Genomic DNA, 18014 nt, shown 5'->3' on the forward strand with positions numbered 1-18014 from the left:
AGCTTTATAATATAAATTGGAATGTACAAAAAATGAAAATCTCAGCATTTGAAGACTTCATTGGTGACAACTTCATTTGATCAGCCTTCAAAGTTATGGAACAAACCTGAAGCATACAATTAATTAAGGGCTCCTTCTTACAGATAAAAATTCTAATTTTCATTAAAGTACCACTACATCTGTGGTTTTCAAAGGTAATGTGTTAAATAGAGCGGGAACCTTTTATCATGATCTTTCCTGAATTAAATAATTCTGCTTATTTTCTTTGGAACAGTTCTGGCACAGGTCTCTGTTATGGTATGCCATGGAACATGCATAGCAACCAGTACTGGATCAAATACTTTTTGTTTGTTTGGAAGTTGGCTCAAGATGTTAAAGTAGTTTGGATGTTTATCATTTTATTTGCAAAAAGTAATAAAATTCGGTAACGTCAGTGACCCACAGCCTTGGATGCTCTTCCCACAAGTACAGTCATCACATATCAAGTCACATCCTCCTATGAATGAATCACTCTGAGGAGGTGGTGTACTATATTGGTCTAGCTCTTATTTCAGGAGCTATTTCCCAGGTCCAGGTATAACTGTTAAAGAGATGGCAGAGAGCTGGTTGCTTCAGTGCTCTTGGGTCTTGGGTTTTTGAACCTTTAGTATTACTTCTAACATTTTTTCCATGGCGATGGTTTCATGTTAAGCATTCACAGTCATTACTTTCCTATGTATCCATATACTGTGTAGAACCAAGAGGGGTTTGAAGTTAAATATTTACTCAAATTAGATGGGCCCAGTTATGTTTTAAGACCATCTATAGATCTATAGAGGTATACATCTTATTTGAAAGTTTTGTATAAAAAAGTGAAGCTTTTGTATCCACTTTACAACTCTTGTTATTAAATACGAAGACCTGTTTTCTGCGTGTGCCTTGTATTGTTGCATGACGTTGCAATCATGCTTTCAGATAGGAAATTATTTTTAGAATCTTCACAATCAACCCCATTCTAATAAAATTTATAATTGGGAAGAAAATTAAAAAGCTAAAATCTTAATTCTATTTAAGAGTGTGCTATGCCAACATGAAATTGGTTCAGATGTAAAAATCGTTTGAAAGTTCACAAAATTAGTGTAGTGATCTCTGTATCTCATAACAAACAAAACTTTAGAATAAATACATTTTTTTCTATAAGATTAGATATCTCAGGAATCCCAAGCCACAACTCACACAGCAATGTGATGAACATACAGAAAAAGGAGCTTTTGTAACAAGTCACGGAGGATTGAAGTGGTGGAGAGGCACAAATCAAGTAAATACCATACGTTCTTAATGGCGTCCATCATTAAGAGATGGAATATGCATCACTCCTCCCTGACACTAAGGAGATCTGGCTGGTCATCCAAAGCCACAAAGGATTTGCAAAGTTCTATGCCTGAGAGTCGCCACCTGACATCAACAATATCCTGGTCCCTACACAAATCTGACCAGCATGGTTGAGAAACAACAAATAAGTGAACTTCTTCACTATTGTAAACGATTTATCTTAAATCTTGTGCGAGTTGTGCAAATTTTTTAATGGACAAGAGACCAAAATCAAACGTTTCTGTGAATGCAAAGCATGATCTGGCTCCAGCCCAATACAGCACGTCTACTGAGTCAGCACCATCCCGACTGTCCAACATGAAGGCGGAAGAATCTTATGAGCATTCTCTCTTCAGCAGGCGTTAACTGATGAGACATCTGAAAATATTTACAAAATAATTTTACAAAAATTTGTACAAGTAATGTACAAGTAATGAGTTATTTTAGACCTTTTGCAGAGCCCTTGACATTGTGATGTGAGGGAGCCCTTCCTGCTCACTAGTCACTGTAATGACTAATGGTATGTGATGCATGAGGGAATAAAGATAGATTGTGCATTTCACTGCCGAAATAATAAACATGCAAAGTTAATAAGGAAGTAGTATTTGTCAGCAAAGTCTCGAAAAGCAATAATTCTATGAGATTAAAAGAGATGTTTTAAAAGCCTGCTTGATTTCAATGTAATAGAATTGACACCTGAAGAAGGCTCCACGGCCGAAACGTTGTGTTCTCTTTCTTCTTTTTTTCAGCATGGAATAAACCTATTACTTGTTCCTTTGCAGCCTACGCATGCTGACGCAGCTACCCACCTTCAATGTAATAGGGCCACTTCACTTCACCGGATGTTTTGTTGCCTCATTCTTAATCGCAGACAGTAATGTCAATATGACACTGCACATACCTGGAAATTTCCAATCTTGTGATGCAAATTTGAGGTTTTACAAGTTACTGTGTACATTTTACTTTTATTGTTTTTTTAAATGCACTTAATAATGCTGATTCTACCACTGAAATATAAAAATAGCGTTCCCCTTCAACAGTCTCTCAGCTGATTTAAAACATTGCTTGAATAAATTCTTAAAAATTCAATGTATTATAGTTTCTGATTTGAACATTTCTGTGACATTTTTCACATTCTTGAGTATTTTTTTCTTGTTTGACTTTTGAAAATAAAATACAGCAGACATATACTTCATTAATTTCAAGGTAATAAGTTTAGGTGTTTGAGACTGATCCGAAGCAATCAGCTTGCCATCTGTTTAGGTAATTTGTAGCAGTTTGTCATTGACAAACGATACAGAAATGAAGAAGTCTATTTTGGTGGAGTGGACAGATTTTGTGTCCATCTGTGCCTGTATTATAGTGTGTCACTTGAATTTTAGATCTGTGGTGCTTTGAGCCAAAATAGATGCAATAGCAAGGTCATGAGGTGGGGATAGCTGTCTGCACATTCTGTCACTAATGACATGAAAACTGTAGATTGGTACTGCAGGACTGACCTCAAAACAGTCATCATGTCAGGTCCTGAAACAGCATGCTGCAGAGTTCTGTAACGTAATTCTAGCTTTAGACATAGGAGACGATCACTTAACAGTATTATCAGTGAAAAAACGAATCATTGTAAAGTGCTGCACAGTTATACTTAATTTCTATTCTTAAATTAGTATGGACGAATCAGTGAGGGTTGGAATTTCAGTTTTGATCCCTTTTTTTTTTCAGAAAAAAGCACTGAACATAAGGCCGTCAATATTTAAATATGAAGTTCTTCATAAACTTCAGAGATGTTTTTGCATATGTATGAATTAATTCAGAAAGCATTTTTAATGTTTTGTTAACATTGATGTCCATCACTTGCACTTCATTTGCAATGCTTTTAGAGCTTCGCTTCATGTTATTTTCCCTTTCCTATTATTCTGGGTTTGACTCTTTTGATTACTGGATAAACCTGGGTAATAGTAATACATTCAGTCTGACTGCTGCCACATCTTTAAAGACCCTTTTACACTGACATACTCTACCAGGATCAGCTCATACTTTGGGTTGTGACATTCCAGTGAGTTGAGTATAGTTTTACACTAGTTTAAATGACAAAACCCGTTTCTTTCTTTCTTCTTGAAGAATGTATAGGTATATTTATAGCATTCCATTTCATTTTTATTAGACATTTTCAGAACTGAATTATTTTAGACCTTTTGCAGGGCAACTAAAATTGGATAAGAACACATTACTAAATGGCTTTGGTGCAAAATGTAAAATTGAGAACAGATGAAGTTATACACTCAAAGATAGCTATGGTAAATTGTAAGTTTATGGATGGCAAACAGTAGTGATATTGGTGTTTGCTGATGGAGTAGGTTACCATGTGCACAGGCTGATTTTATGATCTCCAACTATTAAGTAAATTTAAATATCTCAGGAGGATGTTTGTCTTCAGCATTCGCCTCTGGAAAAACTGACACACCCCAGGTGGAGAACCGGTGTGTTTAAAAGATGAGCTCGTTCTGCTCCAGAAAGCAATTTGCTATTTTCATTTGTCTTTCAATGAACTGCCATTAGAGGCACCCCAGTTCTACTGATCTTGTCTGATGAAGAATTAAGTATAGATGAATTTGTCTAGCTGTCAGGTGTATTTTGTATTCTTTTTTAATAAAGTAATATAAATAAGAGACTAAATTAAACATGTTTATGGACCCTCGTTGTGTTTTGTTTTCCTGTAGTGCCTACCAGATTGTTGTGGAAGAGCTGAACCCTCACAGAACTAAGAGAGAAGCAAGCTCCATGGATTGCTACCAAGTCCCAGTCACCTACCAGAGTGCGACCAGTGGAGGGTCCCCATACTATTTTGCTGCAGAGCTCCCACCTGGCAATCTTCCTGAGCCTTCTCCATTTACAGTAGGAGACAACAAAACCTACCATGGGTTTTGGAATCCACCTCTGGCCCCGAGGAAAAACTATAACATCTACTTCCAGGCTGTTAGCAGTGTAGAAAAGGTAATTAATTTATCTTTTTTTTTTTGCTATGCTTGAAAGGTGTTGTAATTCCAGTACTGATTGGATTTAGATTGCTGTTTGTGGAGATTCAACAGATGGTGTCTTCTCACTAGAACTTTTTTCAATTTAATTAACTTCACATTAAGCTTTCCCACTTTTTCAGGTGATGGGTGGGGGGGGGCAGATTTGAAAAAAATATATTTTTGTCCATTTTGACATGCATTATTCCCTATTACCTTTTTACATCAGCAGTGATTGTTTTTGGTACAATGCAAAAGCTGTGCAGCAATTTTCGACTTAAGTCTTTATTTAGAAGTAAAACCTGAGTTCTCATACGTTTTGCTTTAGTATTGCATTTTAAAGGCACCTAATCAGTCTGTGGAAGATTTTGCTGTGCTGCACTTGCCTGTCCTATTCGATCCTATAATTCCACTTCTCTGGAAACAGAGTTTTCTTGGAGTCCTGCCAAGAAACTGCAGTTAAAATCACATACTATTAGGACTTCCTTAATACTGTATTCCTGTAAGGCTTTTTGGATTGTGGTTGGTGTTTGTGTTGGATATGAAAGCCTCAGTAATATTTTTTTCCCTGTTTTCTTTGAAAAATGTTAATAAATTCTTTGTCTGACTGCTGGTACATTTCTGGTATTGAATCCAAATAGTCAGTATCTCCTAATAATGATAAATATTGTGATACAGCATCCCTAAACGACAACTCCATCACATAAATCATACTCTGATTCCTTTTTCTGGAAATGATACAATACAGCTTTACCGGATAATGTAGCTTTTTGGTTTGCCTGTAACAATGCATATTTTAGTTCTATAAAAGTTTACATCAAAGGGGTTTAATCCTTTCTCCTGTGCAATGGAAAAGAAATTCTAAAGGCTGTATGTTGATATGTTTTGTAAAAAAATAATGTTCTATACATTTTATTGCCCTTATTGAAAGTGGCTTTACTTAGATATCAATATATATGGGTAGTTGGAAATTGACTTCTTAGGGGAAGATTAGTCTTGTACAATAAACAATGTGAAATCCTCATTAATTCTAAGCTTTAGGCACTCTGAATATGAAAGTTTGTCAAAATACTGTTTGAAACGAGAATTTCAATTTCTTTATCATTTTCTTCCTGAAAATATAAAATGTAGTTTTTGTTCAAGACTAGGAGTGAATTGCACATCTTAGGTTGGGTTTTTACATCTTTACATCTTAGTTTAGGTTGCAACATTGATGCTGTAAGTAAACTGCCAGTAACTTTCTTCCGTATAAATGGTCATTTGGTTAATTGATCAATTATTCCATTTTTTGCATTTGCACTCCTTCACCACAGTGATTAAATTTGATTGCTTTCAGCACTGCATATATGTTATGCACAAGACACACAGCAGGAAACTAAATGGTGGGAAAAGAGCTTCTGGTTTACAGCCCTATCCTACCCAGGCCTCCTGCTGTTTTCAGTGTCTTTGTCTGCCAGAACGTTAGGTAACACAGTAATATTTTAGTTCAGAGGATCCAAATTGCACTCATATTTTTATAACCTGTAATAGATTAACAGAGCTTTACAAAAGTGTTAATAACCTGACCAATAACCTAACCAGTGTGGTGTTAAACCCATTTGCTGTGGCAGGATAGATTTGATTTAAATGTACTTCCTGCAGGCCACATACAATTAATTAATTAATCATCAAAATGCTAAGCATAAACATTATATAGTATTTATTTGCAGTGTTTTCAATTTTTAGTATTTATTTTGCAAGAAAATGCCCTTCATTGAAATGCATTTAACAGTCATTGTGTCTTTACTAGATGACAGTCTAGCAAAACGTACTTGCTCTCTGGGTATGGAATATTTATCTATGATTATTTTAAAAATAATACCGTAGGTGTGATTAGTATACACTGCACAAATCTCCATTATTTTTAAGAGAATATTGTTTGGGTATCTTGTTCAATAACTGGTAAAATAAGCAAGGTTGTACATGCTTTGCTATATGCTAGAATTATACAAATTCTTGCTGCAATGAAGTGTTTTTTTTAATACCTGTTTTATAATTTTATGCAGCAAATTTTGTAACAACAGAGATGCTTCATTTTATAGCCACCTCTCATATGATCTTGCTTACATGGTTTTTATCATTGAACACGCTCCTGACATTTAACCTCATCTTGGCAAAAGGAATCACCAGTGCTTCCAGCAATCGAAAGCCAAAGAAAGTAAGGAAAGCAGTTTCCCTGGCTGCAAAACTTGGAAGTGATAGGATTGAGAGAAGGGAGTGATGAAATACATTTGGATTGTCTTGAACTTAGCTGCACTATGACTGTCATGTAAACTTCAGTACTGAGTTAAATGGGCTAATTATTATAAACATGTAATGATGTTCTTGTTTTAAAAAACAGTAAGGTAAATAAGTAATATTGGGTGATTTTATAGACCTCTTCATATATTAGCTTTTGCGTATTTATAAATGGACTTTTAATTTGTTTTCAAAATTCTTGCATTACAAATAGTTTTTGAGGAACTAATTACATTTGCAAGCTGAAGGGTGGTTATATATTGATCTGTTGGTAATCAAATTAAACTCTAGAGTGACAAATAAGAATAACAGCACCCTGATAAATGATGAATGAGAAGCAGCTTGTCTTGTTCCACGATTATTTCAGAATTGTGTTTTTAAATGGGAAACAGAATCCACAAAACTCAAGGTTAAAGGGAAACTGTCAACAAATTACTTACAATTATTTGCTAGATAACATATATGAAATCCACACCATACTGACTTGTATGACTAGTGCTTTTGCTCTTTAGGAACAGCTACCTATTGCACAAATCAAGCATGTTGGCTTTGCATTCATTTATACTCTGCAATATAAAATAGACATCTTCTCTTGACACATTTTCTTTTTTGATAGCAGAGTTTCAAAGCCCTTATTACTATGATCAGACATACCCTTATATGAAAACACAAGGACAGTTTCAGTGAGACACATGGGGCTCAGTTGCTGAGGTTGCTCCAGGATTTGGATGGGGAGTTATTGTCGGCTATGCAAGCTCAGACAAAATGCAAATCAAATCCTAGCTGGTGGCTCTAGCTTGGTCCGACAAATAAACGTAATGGGCTGGACCCTTCTTATGGGTGTATGTTTGGCACCTGTGCCAGTTGTATTAGTATTTTTGCTGATTTAATCAATTTATATCTATCACAGTTCATATGTAGATAGTGAGGATCAAATATTCATCTTCATACTGTTACATGGAACGTAACGTTTTTCACATTATCACAGTTGACATCTGTTCTGATGAAAAGTGGTTAGACTTTTTGAGATGTGTTTATTGTGCATCAGTTTTCTATTAAAATGCTGATTGTTGCTGCCCTTGCAGATTGATTGTTATATGTATCTATTGAATGTATGAAGGCCAGGCGAGCTCTACAATATTACATTTGTCAAATTCCTTTTGCTTTTAAGAGAAAACATAAAAGCTTTTGTGCCTAAAGATTCACAGATGCATTTTCCTTGTATTTCTTTTGCAGGAAACAAAAACCCAGTGTCTCAGACTTGCAACAAAAGGTAAAAAAAATGTTTTTTTTTCTTTTTCAAGGGGACCTTCCAGGCTTATTTCAGATTAATTGGATGTGGCATTTCTATTACAGAGCTTTTTTCATTGCCTACTTGTGCTGCCTATGGAATACTTTTACTGGTTCAGAACTCTTATCTGATAATGGGAGTGCTTCTTTTTATTCTTTGTCACTCAGCCAAAAGGATACTGTTGCAGGCGGTAGCTGGATTAAGGCAGAATTAAGAAAAGCTTATTTGCGATATTTGTACTATAAAGTACCTTGTTCTGTTGCACAGCTTAAGCGTTAGAACAGGAAGCCAAGCCATGCCAGATGTGTGGATTTCAGAAAAAGAGCTTACTTTCTTTTTTGTAAGCCTTTCTGTAGGTTCTTAAGGTATCAGGCGCAAATGGTCATTAATATGATAAAATGTACATGATGAATCATATTGTTGTCACAAGTAAATGGCAGGGAAAATAAGCTCTTATATATTTTTTTTCAATTATTAATTTCCACTCCAGGTGACTTAAGCTTGAACTGCACTTAGTAATGCTTTCAGTTACAATTTGGCATATAGCACATCCCCTAATGGTAAAGAGAAAAATGCCTCTCCATCATTATTTCCCTTTTCTTTTATAGATCTGTTTCTGCTTAGTCCCTTTACAAATTTTATTTGCATATTCCAGCTTTAATATTGTGAAATGTTCCTAAATTTTTTTTGTCTGCATCAATAGGTTTATGTAGTTTATCATTATTTTGAGTTCAATATTTGCAATGTTCATCATCAGTCATGAAAACGTTTTAAACACTGACAGCTGAACATCAATTAGTACTTAATTTTGGAGTAAGTAGTAGCTGTTGTACTTGTTTTATATACTCACGTAACTAATGTATATTTTAGCCATTTAATTACATTTGTGTTTGGTACAGAGCTTGAAATTGTTTGGAAAAACACTTTTAAATAATGTTTATTTTTAACAGGCAGTGCGCATATTACACAGTATATTATATGTTGCAGACACATGCCAAAGTCAGCCAGTGGCTAAAATGCCCAGGTAGCTGGCAAGGTGCCCAGCAATTGTGGGCCGATGCTGAAGTTCTCTCTCATTTTACCTAATTTCATCAATTGCCCAGGCAGTTCACCATGTGCCCAGAGCCACCTGGGCAGATGGCAAATAATGATCTCTAAAAGTGTCTAGTGTGTAAGCGTGCCTGCAAAGCAGATTGTACTGAGTGACTCTGTATAGCTGAGAGGACAAACAAATTCCTAGTGTTACCCTATCGGTAAAAACATTTTAGACTGTTTACAGTAAGTCACTCTTAAATAGGCATTGCTAAAGATTTGTTTGACAATTGTCGTCTTCTTTATTTACAAGGTAAAAGGAACATGTAATGAATTAGTGTAGTGTTCAAACTCTGAATACAGATCAGTGTAATTCTGTGGTAATATGAAAAACATGCTTTCATATTCAAGGAATGACAATTATACGAGGTAGAAATTAAAACATTTAATGACTTAACATTTGCAATTTTATCCTTGTTGAGTTTTAAATTTAACAAAATTGTAATTTCTGTAATTTGCTGTTCCTCTGCTTGGATTCTCCGGATTCTACCATTTTGATGATCTGAATGTTCATTCTGGAAGCACAAAAGGTGTAGGTTAGTAATTTCACCACGTACAAATAAGATATGTTTGCTTAAAGCTGCTTCAATCCACAAATTAACACTCAAGGTGAGGGCACAGAATTCAGACATATTTAAAATAGCCCATGGCAGTGAAAGTTTTTTTTTTAATGACTGAACCTCAGATTGTGGCTGGCATCATATCATATGTGGCAAGGTTAATAGTGCTGAAGTCATAACTGTCTGAAGACTGTTTTATGACAACAATTGTAAGATAAAAAGTTTACATCTGAGATGTTACAAGTTTGGATAACATGTTGGACAGCTGGGAAAGCTGTTTTTAAGTTTTTTTTTAAAGGTTTACTGCATACCCTAAAATATTTTTGAGTACATTATACAGTAACATGAATATGAATGACAGTTGTACAGTATATGCTATTTGTAACGTAAACAAGAATGCTTCATGACCTATTTCAGCATTATACTGCTCTAACTAGGCTCAGACCTTTCCCTAATGTATCTTTAGATCTTTAACATCCATTTGATCAGTACCTCATCTGGGTATTCAAAGCCCTGTCTTCAGCTGCCTTGCCCTGCATTGATAGCACTTGATTGTTAGAATGTGACTTCCAGCCCTGTGGCATGATATAGTACATCACAGTGCAGCTCCACTCTTAAGTGACTCTTAAGAGAAATATGATGTTGCAATTTATACCTTAAAGAAAGATGTGCATTCTCAGAATAAAATGCAAAATGCTGAAGATTTGCCATGTGGCATCTTTGTTACGTTTTAAAATTGAACAAAACTGTAATTCTGAGTGATATTTAATATCCACTTTTTATCCAGTCTGGCATTGTAATTTCTGCCATTTTTGATTTACAGTTCATAATAAAGATCACATCTTGGATTTAGTATTTGCTAATAGCTCTTTTGTCTGCCATCCAACTAATCTTGACTGGGGTCTTCCTGATCACAGGGCTTTTCTTTTCGATTTGGAGTTTCCTGTCTCTCAATTTATGCCTTTACGGTCTGCAAGCTTTTGCAATTGGCAATCAGTCCCCCTTGTTACGTTTGCTGATTTTGCTATTTCTTCAGTTTCTAGCTTTTTCAAAGGTCCTTACTACATGTACTTGCTGTGGCCCCTGTAAAGCCTCACTTTGTCTCTCATACTTCATGCTATACTGACCAGATGCATTCTGTTCAGGTAGTTTCTTGTAAACTAGAGCATAGGTTGTGATTTTCTGATTGGCGTGTACATTTTCAGTCATGAAAGGTGTACCTTGCTGAATATAGGGGTAATATAGTACATGCCAGATCCAGCATTTTATTCAGATATAGAAAATTACCAAAATAATCCTAGATACCAGTTTTGCCTTTAATCTGTTGCTAAAGCCTAATTGCCCTGTCACATGACCTGTTTCATCTCAATTATGCAGAAGCCGTCTGGAATTCTTTACAAGCTTGATATCATTTGTCATAACATTCTCGCCTCTTTCCATGCACTGCAGCCTCTCAGTACCTGACTTTCATGCCTCTCCTTAGTTTCTCACTTCAGGCAGCCTACTCCTACTCCTGCATGCTTTACTGCCTTGGCATCATACATGGACCCCACATTGTTTGTCGGCTCCCATTCCTTTTGTGTTGTTTATCTCCTGTTTCATTACTTTTTTTTTGCCCTTGGTGCCGAACATAGTAAGTGACTCCTGAAGCTTTGAAAACTGCTGTAGTGATGCCAGTGCCCAAGAAAAGTAATAAGGCTTTGGATAATGTAAATAATTTGATGTGCGTTACCTTTTCATGCAGTGATTTTAAAAGTTTCCTTTGTAGTGGAAATAAATATTTATCTCACTGTACTGTAAATGAAACTTTTGATCCCCTTTAGTCTGGCTGTAGACAATTAAAGGTGACTAAAGCTCTTATTGTGAAAGTTTCAAGGTCAGATTGGTTAGACTGGGTGTTCACCAGAGCTCAGTACTGCACCCCTGATATTCAGTATTGAAATTGTTTCCTCTTTGTTAAATACTGAAATGGTCTGAATTATAATTTCTAAGCTAAAGATTCCGTCCATACTAAATCTGAGATAAATGTTTAAGTATTCTCTCATTGTACTTATGTAAACACTCGGATGCTGTATCATAGTTTTTCCATCTTAATTATGATAAAACCGAGGTCACATTACTGAACATACAGTGTATGCCACAATATGCTGTCTCAAGGCTTCACTGTTCAACATACTTCAGTGCATAATCATGTTAGCTCTATTGTCACAAACTGCTGCCTTCTGTTTTTACAGGAAGATCTAATAGACATTGACCCCTTTGCCTAGCCTCACACTGGAATGACTTGCAAAATACCCTTCTGCCAGCTCCTTGTTTAGAGCATGTAGTTTTCAACTCTCGAGTTATCTCTGATCAGAATGGTCATATATGCATCCATTCTGATTGATATTCAGATGTCTTTTGTGAAGCTGACTGCCATGCATTCCTTTATCAGCTCTAACACTGCAGTCTTCATTGTATGCTTATGTGAAATCTCTTTTGAGGTGGTCTCTCTAGTGAGGGTTGTACTGTATATGATGGAGTTAAAGTTTTTAATTGTATAAAGCCATCACTTTTATTGATTAAATTATGTCATCTATCTAGTGATATCAGTGATAGCATCTTCATTTTTACAATATAGGATTTTGGAAGCTGAGTATGTCAGCTGTAAGGAGTGGATCTGTAAAATAAAAACAAGAATACATAAAACTTACAAAATTCAAAAAGCATTCAGAAAGCAAGCTGTAATTTTCTTAGACCAATATAGAGATTTGTATTTAACATGGAAACAGTACTATTGACACTAATAATTATAATTCCTTACACTTCTGTAGTGCTTCTCTGGACACTCCACTCAAAGCGCTTTACAGGTAATGGGGATCCCCTCCACCACCACAAGTGTGCAGCCCCACCTGGATGATGCGACGGCAGCCATAGTGAGACAGTACCCTCCCCAAACACCAGCTCTCAGTGGGGAGGATAACAGAGTGATGAAGCCAGTTCATAGATGAGGATTATTAGGAAGCCATGATTGGCAAGGGCCAATGGGAAATTTGGCCAGGATTACACCCCTATTCTTTCCTAGAAACGTCCTGGGGTTTTTATTAACCATAGAGAGTTGGGACCTTGGTTTTACGTCTCATCCGAAGGACAGCGCCTTTTTACAGTATAGTGTCCCTGTCGCTACACTGGGGCAGTAAGACCCATACAGACCAACTCCTGGCCCCTTAAATACCTCTAATTCATGGTACTGAACAGGCTCACACCTGCTGAGTTTCAGTGGGTAAGCTGCCAGGGGTGGTACTGCTAGTACCACCTTCCATGTTATATAGGATTTACTTTTACAGCTTGCATTCAGTTAATTCTGGGATTTCATCCTTAATATGAAGAGTCTCACAAACGGCAAAGAGGATCTAAGACATTAGTTTAGTTTTGTTTCTAGTTCATAAATTACTGCTAATGAATACATTAATACTACTACATTTTTATTGAAGCAGCATCAAGGGTACAAGGTAGCATGAGGGATTTGAACACACAGCATTTAATTTGAGACACTAGAATTCAAACCCCCTACTCAACAGATCATACCTTCCTAGTGTGGTATAAGCAATAACAAATTCTGTGCAGACTGTGCATTTACTCAGCCATTTTAGATACTACAAACTCCACAGTGTTTTGTAGGAGAATTAGCACTAAACAAGGGAGAAAAGTTTCCCTCTCAAAGCTCACATGTGCCTGGTAAGTCCCAGATATGTCACTTCATGAAAGCCTGTCTTAGTTATTCCTTTTCAGTCCCTTCATTGACTAGTTGTGCACTGGCATGTGGGCTTTCCTAGACTAGTCACATTAACTAACTGGATAGATCATGTCTGAACAAATTGCTTATGTGACCAATAACTATAGTTTTTTTTTTAATTTACACAATTTACTCATTTTTTATCATCTTCTCTTTCCTGGAAAAATGCTTTCAAGAATAATCTCTTCTAAGGCTAATAGCTTCTCGTAGAAATCTCATCTGTTTTCTTTTATGTGATTAAATGTGTTACAGAAAGTTGAATATTGGTTAGGAAACTAACCCCAGACTTTCAGGAAATCTGTTTTTTTTCCTCAACCACTTTTTAATTCATTGATGCATTTTTGTTTATATCTTCAATATGAAGGGTAATCCATCATTGAACATTGACTGCCAAAGTATTTTATTGTTATAGGGAATTATGGATACACGATCATATATTTTATCATAATGTTTTATCTATTGTTTGTGATATTTGTAGAGAAATAATGTATTCATGGATTTGTCTGTCAAAGTATATTTCTGTTCATTATCACAGTACATATTCAGTGATGAGTTCTTTCACTGTAAACAATGTCTTTACAGCTGCTGTTGAATTGGCATATCAATCTCCAGTCATTCATCATCTCCTTTAATTCATCACTAAGCCAAATGATTCCTTGACACTGTGCTGCTTAGCCATTCAGTCACAGAGAAGTAAATAGAAATTTGGATGGCTGGAAGGAAAATGTCCTCGGCTCTGAAAGACTTTTTAATCTATGAAATTTGTTTGCCTTGAAGTCAGATAAATTGAACAAATCACACTTGTGTTTTAATTTTTCTAAATATCTCTCATTATTTCTTTATGCAGAACGGCCAAATACCATTCAACCCAAGTCATTGCTACAAAACGAATATGAATCTAAAAGAAGTAAAGATTGAAAGAAATAATCGCATAAGAAAATTTACAGATTAGAGAAAACCATTTAGCCCATGTTGTTTCTTGACTGCCATTAAAGTAATGATCCAAGAATCCTATTTTGGATCATTAAGTGACTTGATGTTTTGATGAAGCCATTTCTCTAAGTTCTTAGAAATCCAAGTTAAAAATGTGACTAGGGAATTTGGTTCAGACCCCTGCCTTCCACTATGTAAAGACCTGTCTCCCATTCTGTATCCTAAATATTCCTAAACTTAATTTTGGCCTGTGTTCGAAGGTTCATGTGTCAGTGCTGATTTTCAAGATGTCCCTTAGTCTTACCTTCTAAATATCAGAATCAGGTTTTCATGTAAACTTGTGTATTCCAAGTGTCAGTTCTCATCTGCCAGAGTATGTATGACATTAGTATCACATGATAAATTAATCGTTGCCCTCTTCTTTTGTAATGCCCCTCTCATAACAATGAGAAGCAACATGTCCCTACTGATGTTATAGGAACTCATTTATTATACACTTTTCTCCATCATTCTTTTAAAACATTTAGATAGCGATTACTTATGTGGCTTATACCAGAATTTTCAAAGGGGTGTTTTGCCACAGTTAATATAGACTGTATGCTGTCTGCAGTCCTCTGATTGAGAGCTGATGATGAATCCTAGTAAAACCTTTACAGTATTTATTACAGTCCAGTTACAGTCCATTTTTTAAATTGTATTGTTAGTTTTTCACACAAGACAATTATACAAATATGCTTATCCTTCCCTGGGAGGATTTCTGTTCCATGTACCGAGTTCCAAGTTTCCATGTAATTGTGCCCTCTAGCATTTGGATGTCTTTATATTTTATGTGTGAACATTAAATAGTGTTAAGAAGTGAATCTAGATACAGTGGGTGTGTCAACATTACCAGCTGCAAAGCAAGAGATGTTTGCTGAGATGTAGGGGACCCAGACTCAGGGATCAAAGCAATCATAACGTTTCTGTGTAAATGATGAAGTGTCAATCAACAGTCTATAAAAACGCCATATAAAAGCATTATGAAGCAGAGTGAAGGGGCAAGTATAACAGACACACAAAAGACTTTGGACGCAAGAGCTCCTTGTTCTAGATCACCCAGGAAGACCTGATTGGAGATAAGTATTTGAACCTTGTTAAGAGAGCTTGTTATTCTGTCACTTTTAGGCAACTCTGATTTCTTGTAAATAATTCCATGGTAAAAAACGGACTCTTCGAGTTAGTGCCTTCATTTTAAGAATAAGATAAGAGATAAGATCACTTTATTGGCCATATACAATTTCTTGCATTAGGAATTCATCTTTTCACATACCCCAACTTGCTTTCCATGAGACACACAGACAGGGAGAGAAGCTGGGGGTCAGAGCGCAGGGTCAGCCATTGTACAGCGCCCCTGGAGCAGCTGGGGTTAAGAGGCTTGCTCAGGAGCCCAACGGAGTAGGATTCCTCTGCCGGCCGCGGGATACGAACCGGCAACCTTCCAGCCACAGGCGCAGATCCTTAGCCACAGAGTTACTGCGGAATTGTGAGATAGGTTCCCATTGACTTTGTGGCATCCTGATTTACAGAGGGAGAGATTTAACTGCAGGTTGAATTGTCTTTAGTTTAGAAGGTAGCTTATCTCTTCTTTTGGCCTGTATACCCATTGTTTAAGAGTTGAATACTTGGTAGAAGTCTGGCGGTTTTCTGGGAGATTAGGATGTTAGGGGCACCTTATTTGTAAACTGGTAAATAGCCTAACTTGAGTGTATTATTTTTATGTTGTGTTTAGTTTAGTGTCTGAATAGTTACTAATAATGAATTTGTTTAACCCAGCATGGCTGAATTATTATTCTTTTCACACAAGCTGTGCCAGATAACAAAAAATTAATGTGCCTCTAATAATACCAACTGCTCAGGTATATTCTTGGCAAAAGTTGGGGGTTATGATTGTTAGTTTTACTTATTGATTTATCCAGTCAGTAATTTCCTGATTCGTTAATTATGTAACAACTTGTTTCTAACGGTACATGTCAAATTACGTATTATCAAAAGCAACATATTCCTTTTGTAAATAGTTGTATTTATATACCATGGAAATATTGTATTTGTTTAAAGGTACAGCTAAACAAAGCTGTAAAATGTATTAGATAAATTACGTGGACACAAGAAAACTGTTTAGATGGAAGATAGGTTTTCATTAAAGCTGGGGATCTTATTGTTTTGAATTCAATTTCATTAGAATTTTTCCAGTATTTTTTATGAAATAATCTCATAAGCAGTTTGACAGTAACATAAGTATTCTTGAAGCAAGATGAGAAATATGTCAAACCCAATACATTAAAATAAAGCTGAAATTGGTTGTAGGATTGATTAATAACCTTTAACTGCTATGTCAAAACCAATTTAAAAACCTGTTTCTCTGAAAGGATATACATTTTTATTTTAAAGTGAACATACTGAATGATGCTTGACTTGATGCATAACTTTTATGTTACTCATGTAAAATATTCCTGTCTGTTCAGTGCCTACACTATAAAAATCGAGTCCTGTGCATAAGTAATTCATAGTTTTGAATGCTCTAATTATTTTGTGTGTCTGAAGGACACAACTCAAGTTGTTTCTCTGCATATCTCTGGGTAGCGTTGGTGGACCTTAAGTGGTACTTTTAAGCCTTTTTAATATTTTTTAGATCATTTGTGAAATATTAACATGAAGGAAAAACATCTAAAAATATCTAAAAATCTAAAAATAAATCTGCAAATGTGAAACTTCTGCTGACAAAGTGTATTTCATATTATCGTGGTACAGTTTCATTGTAAGCAGTTTTTTTACAGCTGCTGCTGAATATCTGGTATATTCTTTGGTATTCATTTACAGCATCATATCCTTTAATCAATCACTATGCCAAATTATGTCTTAGAACTGTTTTGTTGAGCTCTTTAGTCATAGGGAAATTGGATGGGTATTGGTAGTAAAACATCATGACCTCAACACTGTTGATCAAAAAATGTGAAAATAGTGTTCAGATAAGATCAACAATGATTTTTATTTTATTTTATAAAGACCCCTATTAAGTAGCCATATAACTTCACAACTCACTGTTTTTTTTCTCATTTTCAACTGTAGAACATAAACATCATGTCTTCTGTTCAGCTTGACAGTCAGCACCTTACCATTACAGACAACGCACAAACTTGATGGGGATGATGGGCTAGATTTTATCATATTTATACCAAGCCACTAAAAGGCAGCTTTTAGGGAAATGGACGATATTTTGATGTGTAGGGTTTTATTTTTGTCTCAGGGGAAATTGTCTATAGAATAGTACCTCAGAATCACCTTGAAGTAGGAAGTCACAGATAAGTTAAACTATTTCAAAAAGTGGCAGCAACAGAATTGGTGGTGATGGTGGTGTGTTTCAAGAAAGTTTCTTAAATAATAAGATACTTAAATGCAGAAAACATCTTATTTTGATTATTTAAGCCATAGGTAGACATTGGCAAGACAGCTCATTTAAGATGCAACACTCTCCAGTGAAACGATCCATCTTCCTAGGAACATAAATATAGTTCCTGACAGGTTATCAAGACATTGATACATTTTATTAGGTCATTGATATTGAATTTGTTTATGATGATTTTAATAATTTTCTTGCAGTATCCTGTAATTCACTTTAACCAGTCAAAGTTGGTGACTAAAAGTCACCTATTCTCTGGCCTCAACTTGCTTACCCACCTGCTCATTGT

At 35.7% G+C, this 18014-nt stretch overlaps 1 protein-coding gene across 14 annotated transcripts in view; it reads left to right on the forward strand.

Annotated features, from left to right (window-relative positions):
• ptprk (protein tyrosine phosphatase receptor type K) overlaps window positions 1-18014 on the forward strand; it is a 241201-nt gene that overhangs the window by 182270 nt on the left and 40917 nt on the right. For all 14 annotated transcript variants that reach the window (XM_015359378.2, XM_069195990.1, XM_069195992.1 and 11 more), the window contains exons 12-13: window positions 4068-4341; window positions 7875-7911. In XM_015359378.2, coding sequence (XP_015214864.1) covers window positions 4068-4341; window positions 7875-7911 — 311 coding nt within the window. The remainder of the gene's footprint in view (window positions 1-4067; window positions 4342-7874; window positions 7912-18014) is intronic.

The sequence above is a fragment of the Lepisosteus oculatus genome, chromosome 2 (genome assembly GCF_040954835.1).
Source record: "Lepisosteus oculatus isolate fLepOcu1 chromosome 2, fLepOcu1.hap2, whole genome shotgun sequence".
Taxonomy (NCBI): domain Eukaryota; kingdom Metazoa; phylum Chordata; class Actinopteri; order Semionotiformes; family Lepisosteidae; genus Lepisosteus; species Lepisosteus oculatus.